At 45.1% G+C, this 10,004-nt stretch overlaps 1 protein-coding gene across 1 annotated transcript; it reads left to right on the top strand.

Moving 5' to 3' along the window:
• The first annotated feature begins 5,805 nt into the window (after positions 1-5,805).
• Positions 5,806-9,391, top strand: tril (TLR4 interactor with leucine-rich repeats). The gene is given in 6 exon segments (XM_030741326.1): positions 5,806-7,418; positions 7,420-7,701; positions 7,703-8,021; positions 8,024-8,313; positions 8,315-8,351; positions 8,354-9,391. Coding segments are annotated over 6 exon segments (2,478 nt in total). The 5' UTR covers positions 5,806-6,125; the 3' UTR covers positions 8,611-9,391.
• Positions 9,392-10,004: the final 613 nt, after the last annotated feature.

The following is a 10,004-nucleotide window of genomic DNA, read 5'->3' as shown; positions in this document are numbered from 1 at the left end:
ACATTTCTCAGGAGTCATCGTCACTCTGTGACATTATTACAGCACTGTGGCCTACATTATCCTATAATCTGTGTCAGCAGAGGGCGATGTTTCACACAAGCAGTGCAGTGTGGGGACTGGGACAGCTGCGGATCAGATGTCTCCACTTTCTAAATTACTGAGTGACGACTTTGTTTTAATGACTCATAAAGCCCACATTTTTCTGTAGTCTTGTTTGTGACTTGTACTGCATTGCATTGGATTGAGCGATGCTAATCCAGAGATCATGTCCATATGGGTGCTTTTTGTGCTTTCTTTCATGTTTTTGTGCACTCATGCATCTCTGCCACAGTTTTTAGGCTACTTAAGTTCCTGAGTGTTATCTTCCGTGCTGCTCAGTGATCTTAAAATCTGAAGTCATTATGCTTTCTCAGTGTCATTATGTGACCAGGCGTGCAGACAGCTGCTTTCAAACTCTGTAGATCAAAGGGTTTCCCTCTCAATACGCACACTATCCTTTACACTGCCCTCCTTATTTCTCTATCTCCCCATCCACTCTCTCCAGACTTTCAACAGGACCATAGCATGGTCTCTAATTTTTTCCAGATGTTGAGTACCTCCCTTCCTCCCTTTCCCTGCTCTGTTCTTAACGGGTCGACTGAAAACCTAAGGGTTCTGCCATCCCCCCTTTCTTTCCCTTCCTGCGTTACAGCTTCCCCAGCTATTTCAACATATCTGAAAAATGAAACATGACCCCAGGAGGTCAGACATGAGAAGCTGGAGCTCTTCCAAAGCAGAAATGCATGCCATGAAAATGCATGAGCACAATGTGCCATTGTTGTTGTAATCAGCTGTTTCTGCAGTGGTGTGTGATATGTATTTTTTAAAATTGCTTTGTTTTGACAAATTAATATTTTGAAAGTGTTTATCACTTGTTTCTTTCGCTGCATCTCTCCATCTTGCCCTCCTTCTCTGCTAGTGATGGGAACCAGCTGGAAGAGTTGGGGTTGGGGTGGGGGTGGGGGTGGGGGGGTTACTGGGGATGTAAAATGTTGCAGGAGTGCATGGGCCCCAGGTGTTTTACCTTCATCCCTTAGTATACTGAAAGTCTTCAATCGCAACGACATGTTAACGCAGTTGCAGACACATGCTTTTTCCCCATCTCCCTCTAAGTGCATTAACACACTCATTCATCCACTCACAAACATACAGGCACGCACACATACACAGCATGGACTAGATTCCCAGCTCATAATGATCACAGCAGCTGCTGCTCATGTAAACTGTCTTCACACACGATGACACACACACACACACACACACACACACACACACACACACACACACACAATCCCACTTCCTCACCGATTCTTTCCCACCATTTGATTTGCACTCCTGCATTTATATCTGGGTTTATTTTGACATCTCTAAGCATCTAAAAAAATCAATAAAGATTTCTCTCATAAACACAGTACTTCTGCTTGTCATCGTGCAAAAGCACACAAATTGACTGACATGCTTTCTGGTCTCGCCGCACACACAGACAATCTGTTATTTGTTATTCTGAGCACTGCTGGAGTTACCTACAGCCCTAGCCTATACACTGCTTACTAAGATAAGGCCTAGATAGGAGCAAGTTCTGTGTCATGTGGTATTAAAAAGATATGGCTCATATGGATTGTCTCTCTCTCTCTCTGATTGCAGGCCTGCAGGGAAAAGTGAGATGCTGAGATACAATAAGATGCACATGTTTCAAGTTGTGCCTGCAAGTTTGCAGCTTTGTGTGAGGCTCGTTAGTCCCTATGCGGAGAGTCCTGCTGAGTTTGGAGCATTTGTGCATACCATTAAAAGTCTGCAGCCACTTGGAAATGTCCTTGTTTTGAACATAAAATATATTTGCTCTAATTTAGCCAAGCAATTATGCTTGGCTAAATTAGAACAAATATGTTAAATCATAATTAAATAATTTATCATAAATCATTTAGGATCTCTGTAGGTGTAAAGATGCCCTTTTTGCAAACCTTTTTTATGGCACATTTTGTGTACAAATGTAAGTTAAAAATGTAAAATAATTTTGAAGCAGAGAGAGCAAATATGAGAAAAAAAAATGTACGTATGGCATTTTTAAATCCTCCAGATGCTACCAGTCTTTCCAAGAATTTGACAAAGATTTTCAAGAAATTAAGGAAGCAACTCCCTGAAAATATCCTGCTGTTGCACTGTTTACTTTCAGCAAGACAGCTAGTTATCTCACCACATTTGTGCAGGAAATAAGACAAAAGTGGCAGAGCAGTCTGCAACCTTTGTAGCATGGAGATATGCACATTATTTTGAATTTGTTCTGCAGGACAAGAACTGTGGTTGTATCCTAAACGTGAGAATACACTGGAAACCAATTCACCTAAAATTTGTATCCATAAATTAGCTTGCAAATCAGCTGAATAGTGCAGCATTAAAGCCACAGCCTTTCAAAAGAGCTGAGCATGAGCCACTCAGGACAAGTCTTACCTGATTATCTACCATAATAAAACATCTGAGCTGTTTTTAAATTAATAACATGAGTAATCAAGTACATCTAAAAGGTAATCTTAAATTTGACAGGAGTAAGGGATTATAAAGCACAACGTATCCTTAAAATACAGCAGAAATATAAAAACCCTGATTTTGCATGAATGCCACTCCTTCCCCAACACGCCCAAACACACACACACACACACACACACACACACACACACACACACACACACACACACACACACACACACACACACACACACACACACACACACTCTCCCTCTCAGTCTCTTTCTCTCATTCATAAGAAACTGATTCAACACCTGAAGACTGCAAAAGAGTAATATAATACTCCTGGATGACCTAAATACAGTACGCTGCAGCATTAGCTCACAGACTTACTAGCAGTGACCTGGATATTCTTTATGTTGTGCACCCATACACACACACACACACACACACACACACACACACACACACACACACACACACACACACACACACAAACTTGTGCAGACAGATATACGACCTCCTCTCTCTCGCTCTCTCTCTCCGTTTTAGTGGAAGTAGGATTTTCTCTCTCTTCACTGCTGTGTGACTGAAATGTCATCCGGCAGGTTGATTGAACAGCGAGAGGCCCCGTTGTTGGGAGAGAGAGGTGATGAAAGGGCTGGCTGGTGAAACCAGTCTGTCGCCCTGGTGGCAGACAGCTCTGTACGAGCTCCTCAGTGGAACCTGTGTTGCCACTCTTAGTAAATCTGGGTCAACTCTAAAACACTTTTATCCTTCCCTGCTCTAACTTTCATGCTTTCATCATGCTGTTTGGCTTTTTCTCCCTTGTTCATCCCTCATTATCTGTGGCCATCTACCTCATTTGTACAACTGAACTCTGTTGGAAATCTTTCACCACCACCCCCTGAAGCCAAATGTAGTAACATTAAAGCTTAGCTTGAGTTACTCTCATTTCATCACGTGTACTGATGAAATCTTGTATATTCCTTTTGACTTTGAGACAGCCCAGCCGACCGCTATAAACCAACCAGCTGGTCCCAGGATGTCTGGGGGCCAGATCACTGAGTGTTTTCTCAATGTGTGTGTTCCTCGGAGGAGGGAAAGGAACACCAAAAAGACATGGATACAGGGTAAGCAGAGATGCAGAAATGCTATGGAGAGATAGCCAGACAGGAAATGACCTCCCAGAGAGAGAGAGGGGGCTTCCCCATGGGTTGTATTTCTCTCCCTCTCTCTCACAAAAACACACAGACACTCACTCACACACAGACCTATAACGTCTGATGATGTGCACCAACAGTTATGTGTGAGAATGAGCCCAGTCAGGGGGTGCTTTTGGTCTGTGCTGCTCAGTTGAGAAATCATTCCATTAGCTGTATCTTAAGACTGACGTTTTGTCCTTGACAGATTTGAGCAGGTACATTGTTACAGTGGCTCATGAATCTTTAGTCATAGTCACATCACTTATTAAACTAGCCCTGCCCAACTATTGAGGAAAACTGTGACGACGGCGTCACACAGTTACTGCAGATCTGTTGACTGCACATCCACGATGTAAATCTCCTGTTCCACCACATCCCGAAGGTGGTCTATTGGATGGGGATCTGGTGACTGTGGAGGCCATTTGAGTACAATGAACTCATTGTCGTGTTCAAGAAACCAGTTTTAGATGATTTGAGGGTGGTGACGTGGTGCGTTATCCAGCTGGGTACACTGGTCATAAAGGGATGGACGTGGTCAGCAACAACACTCAGGTAGACTGTGGTGTTTAAATGGTGCGCAGTTGGTAATAAGGGGCCCAAAGTGTCCCAAGAAACTATTCCCCACATTGTTACACCAACAGCAGCCTGAACCGCTGACACAAGCCAGGATGGAGCCATGCGTTCATGCTGTCAAATTTTGAGCATACCATCAGCAGTTTCCTGTTATTACCTGATGGAGTGGCACCTGGTGTGGTATTCTCCTTCTGCAGCCATGTGCTTCAAGGTTTGACATGTTGTGAATTCAGAGATGCGTCAGAGTTACTGTTGCCTTCCTATCAGCTCAAAGCAGTCTGGCCATTCTCCTCTGACCTCTGGCATCAACAACTGGATATTTACTCTTTTCTGGGCCATTCTCTGTAAACCCTAGAGATGGCTGCATGGGAAAAACCCAGTAGATCAGCAGAGATTTGGGGAAGCCTCAATACAGGATTTAAGCATGCTAAATGAGTGAACCTTGGATGGTCAGACACTCATTACTGGGAAACTGTGTGTTGTCCCTCTTCATTGTGACATTTAAATATAACTAGATAGCCTAAAAATACATTAACTGAAAACACTAGTGCTGATTAAAGGGACTTACAATATATTTTAATTAAGATTGTGATGTTTGAGTGATTTGGTGTATCATAGTTCCATGCAACTGTGACAGGTTTTGACGCATGTTTTATTGCCAAAATACTTCATTTTTAGATAGCAACAGTAATTCTAATAATTTACTTTTCAAGATCAACTTAGCCTTGATAATTTAATGTAAAATGCCCTTAGCGCCACCTAATTGAAAAATCCTAGCATCGCCCCTGGATTTAAGCTTTCTACCTCATGTTTGCCATAAATGTGCAGATGTCTTGGCAGTAACGCTGCATGCTTTGAGGCTGGCCCTGAACGCAAACCTCCGCATACAGTGCAGCTAATCATTCTTCGGTCTGCAAAATTATGCGCTAAATATTCGCACGCTTCATTCACTCTGCGAGATGGAGATCTTTAACTAAGATCTGGCACCTCTCCTCACTAGTCTTAACACACGCTTAGAATTCCTCGTCGGCAAATGTGAACCATCTGTGCTCCCACGAAGCAACAAAAGGCGCGTTAATGAGAAAATGGTAATCAGTTAAGCTGCAAGCTGGTGGTGTTCCTACTGTAATGGAGAGTGCATGCAGACTAGGCATGCAGATGTGTTCATTAAACCTTTTTTTTTTTAACTTAACTTGTTTCATGAGTGACTGCTTAGCTCTGCCTGAGCCGTGCTGCAAGAGAGCCGAAAATTTCGGGGTTCCCTTGGGATTCCGTGGGAAGGAAATCTTGCTGTCTGCTTTGTCCATACCAGGGATCCAGTCCAGATCTCAGACCCCCGGTGAACAAGGGGGCGCGCAAAAACTCGGTCAAAGGGTTTCTCACTCTCTCTCTCTCTCACTCTCCCGCTCTGTCACTGTATCCTGTGTGTGTCTGATTACCTGCGTGCACGCGCAGATCTCTGGATCTCGTGCGTCGAGATTTGTGCACATCTGGTTTTGGCGGGGTCGCAGAGTTGCGGGGGAGGGACTACTTCGGCGTGTGTGTATGTATGAGTGTGTGATCATGCTCAGCGTCTGAACTTTAATTCGCAGCAGATGACCACTTGGGGGATGTAGGCTTTACTGGGGAGGTGGCTGTTTCCTCGGACAGCATCAGAGCGCATTGGACAAATTCATCTCCTCTGTAGATGATGCTGCTCAGTGATGGCGCTGTGCGCTTGAAATGTACACTTTATAGAGCAACAAGTGAAATATGGAAGAGTCCAGCGTGACAGAGGAGAGGGGCGACTGCACCTGAACAACAAAAAGCGAATGCCGCTTCGGCTGTGCCAGCCGCGCTGTGGGAATGGATACCAGCAATTTCCTGGCGGGGATATGCTTTTTCTTGCTCTCGCTTAATGGGTTTATATCTTCCTCTCTGGCGATGGGCTTTTGTCCCACCCGCTGCGACTGTCAGCATTCGCAGCACCTCATGTGCACCAACCGCGGGTTGCGCACTGTGCCCAAGCTCGCCGCGCTGATCCCCGAGGATGTGCGGATTTTCAGCCTTGGGGGCAACTTCATCTCAAACATCTCTGCCTTCGACTTCACACGGTACAGTAACCTTGAAAGGTTAAATTTACAGTATAATCAAATAAGAATTATTCACCCTAAAGCTTTTGAGAAACTCTCCACGTTAGAAGAGCTCTACTTGGGACATAATCTTTTAACAGCTATACCCGCAGGAAGTTTACAGCCCCTGAATAAATTAACTATTCTCTATGGAAATAACAATGCAATTAAGAAAATTACACCGGAGCTCTTTTCCAACCTGGATCATCTTATTAAATTGCGCCTGGATGGCAATTCAATAGAAGTTCTGGACGACTCTGTTTTTAAAAGTTTGATCAATCTACATTATCTTCATCTGGAATCCAACAAAGTGCAGCATATTCACAGAAACGCTTTCTCTAAACTAACCAACCTGCGCTTTCTAAACTTGGCCCACAACATGCAGTCAGCCGTGCGCAATGTCTTCACTTTTTCTCAACTCAGAGCTTTGACAACGTTGCTGCTGTCTGAAAATGAAATTCGATATATCGGGAACCACGTCTTCCAAAACCTGAAAAAGCTATCTAAGCTTTCCCTCAGCAACAACAAAATCTCCCGTATGGACAGCGGCGCTCTGAGGGGCCTGTCGAGCCTCACAGAGCTTCTGATTGACGGCAACGAGCTGGTGGAAATCCCCGCCGGCCTCCTCGACCCCCTGGAGCGCATCGAAGAGATGGACTTCAGCCGCAACCGGATATCCAACGTGGACTCTCTGGCTTTTTCAAGACTTAAATACCTTAGGGTGTTGAAGCTGAAGAATAACTTTCTCACCAGTCTGTCTGGGGACATGTTTGCCCTCAACAACGCGCTTTACAACTTGGATCTCCAAGGCAACAACTGGACTTGTGACTGTCGTCTGGAGGATTTGAGAAAATGGATTGCTGCTGCACATTCTCAGGGCAAATTGTTGACCGTGTTTGTGCAGTGTCACTACCCAGCAACTCTGAGGGGCAAATATCTGGACTATGTGAACAGCTCCCAGCTGCAGCCCCTAGGGAACTGGACCCATTTGTGTAGGAGTCAAATTGGGCCTGAGGAGAGTAGAGGAGGGGGCAGTACTAGTGAAAGTGGGGGGCCCTGAGAGAGGAATGGGAGCTGCAGAGAAGCCAGAAGGTGGAGAGAGGTCAGGTGAAGATGGTCAGGTGGAGAAAGGTGTGAGAGAGACAGGAGAAGTGGAAGAAACAGGAAGTTTAAGACCAGGAAACAGGGGTGGAGTGATGACAGGGAAAAATGGAGAGAAAAGGAAAAAAGAGGGACAGGAAGAGATGGGAATCCAAGGAGATCAAGGAGGTCCAGAGGTGGCAGAACCTCCTTCCTTCCTGGAAAGAAGGAAAACCAAAGAAGCAGCCACGGCCTGCTGCAGAGGCCGCTGGGAAACGTGTTAAGGGCAGGCCGAGGTCAAAAGTTATTCTCAAACCTAATCCATCAGCCACACCGAGTCAAGCAAGCACCAGGCTCACTACCACTGTTTCCAATCGCTCAGGAGAACAGTTAGATCTTCTCAGGTCAGATCAGGATGATGCCCTACCTGTAATCACAGACCCTTGTGTATTCAACCGCCATTTCATCACTAATGTGTCAGTGGATCAAGTCACATCTAGTACTGTCACTGTGTTTTGGACCACCAGGGATCATCACCGCTACACACCAGGGCCGGGCCAGGCCTTGACGAAGTCCACTACCGGGTTCTGTTTGACAGGTTTGGCACCCAAGATCGTTTTCCCCGCTACGTTTACGCCCGTGGCGCGGCTCGCTCTGTAACCCTTCGAGAGCTCAGCTCGGACGTGACCTACATGGTCTGTGTGGAGGGAGTAGTTGGAGGATCCGTGTGTCAGGTCGCTCCCCGTGACCACTGCGCGGGGCTGGTCACCCTCCCTGAAGGAAACGGCGGCGGAGCCGTGCTGACCTCTGACCTTCAGCTGGTGACGGTGGCGACGCTGGCTTGGGAACGCCGCGCTGCTGCTGGTCATCGGCGTGGTCTGGCTGGGAGAAGTCTGAGGAGAAGGCTGCAGAGGAGGAAGTCAGCCGTGCACGTGCGCCACATGTACTCCACCAGGCGACCGTTTCGTACCACGATGGCCACAGCCTCCGTCTCCACTGACTTCACCAGCTACCAAAGCAGTCGGCCAGCGCGACTTGCACCGCTAGAGGAGGGGGACCTCATCGAGTTCCCTTGCGACCGCTTTCTGGACAGCAGTAGTGTTCGCAGAGACAGTGAAATGCAGAGATTCTCTGACTAGAACCATAAAAAACTCCAAATTAGAATGTTGACACTGAAAACATGTGAATTACTTCATGTTTCTTCCTGTGATTTAGCCTTGTGAATACAAAGTCCTCTCATCTGATCTCATGAGACACCAGAGGAAGTCCAATCCCTCTGACTTTCCCCATCCCACTTTGAGCCCTTCCTTTTAATTTCCTTGTATCTGTGACTGTTTCTACATGTGTCAATTGTTCTGAGTGTACACAAGTGATGTACCACTGATTTCAACTATGGTGCTAATATTCAGTTTATAGACATCATATTGTCTCATATTTGTACAGTATGCAATGATGGCTGCTGGGTGGCAGAAAAAAAAACTCCTGTTTGTACCACATTTATCGTGTTTTATACTTTTATATGGAACTTTGTATCATTTTGCATTACATGACAAAGTAAAATCCCCAACAATGTGACTGATGTCATTTGATTCTGCATGTTATATCTGTGGTTACTAAGACCCAGACTGTATACAAGACTGGAGAAGATAGTAACAATAGAACTTTAAATAAGTGAGTGAGCTGCATGCGTGTCAAGATGAGGTCTGGTAATAGTTAAGCAGTCCCTTTGTTTGAGTCTACAGGGTGGAGTGCCTCCTACATTTAGTGCAAATCACACACAGACACACACACACATATTCACAATTGTCTGCACACATACTGTTTTCACATCATCTGACGGTCGAGATGTTAGACTTTAAACCTTCCTGATTAGTGCCAGCTGACCTTAAAGGGACAGTTTGCCCCCAAAATCAAAATTGCATATTTTTCCACTGGCTTGCTTCTTTTTTTTTTTTTATTTTTTTTTAAAAAGAATCCACCTAGGTTGTTTTGCTGTGAGTTGCCAGTTTTGTAAAGATATCTTCCTTCCCCCTGAACATAATGGTAGCAAATGCATTGGAAATTGGACAGAGTCAGCAGCAAAACTTTCTTCCAGAAATCTTGACCGAGCTATTCAGAAGTAGCCGCAAACCTTGTTGTGTCCAGTTTCATGTAAGAGCTATGGTCTTTTTACTGTCTATATCTGCTGAACTTCACATCACCACAGGGTGAACGTGCAGATTACACAAACCAGCTGACCAACAGGTTTAGACCAAAAATATTGTTGCTGACAGTGCAAACCGGCACAGTACCTTAGTAATTATATGTTTACGTGAAAGGGGAAAGAGCTTGTTAAATCTTTCTGTCTGTATTATGGCTGTGTATGGGTCGAAACAGAAACAGGCCTGGTCATATTTTGCTGGCAGCTCTTGTTATTGTACTCAGCTGCCACTAGTAAAAACAGCCACTAGATGGCAGGTTAGACCACACTGTAAGTACAGAGCCACAATCTGGTGGATCAAAATTAAATACACAGAAATATTAATCTGACAGA

This window comes from Archocentrus centrarchus, chromosome 11 (assembly GCF_007364275.1).
Source record: "Archocentrus centrarchus isolate MPI-CPG fArcCen1 chromosome 11, fArcCen1, whole genome shotgun sequence".
Classification (NCBI taxonomy): Eukaryota; Metazoa; Chordata; class Actinopteri; order Cichliformes; family Cichlidae; genus Archocentrus; species Archocentrus centrarchus.
Note: the sequence above shows the minus strand (reverse complement) of the source record. Positions and strands in the feature narration are given on the sequence as shown.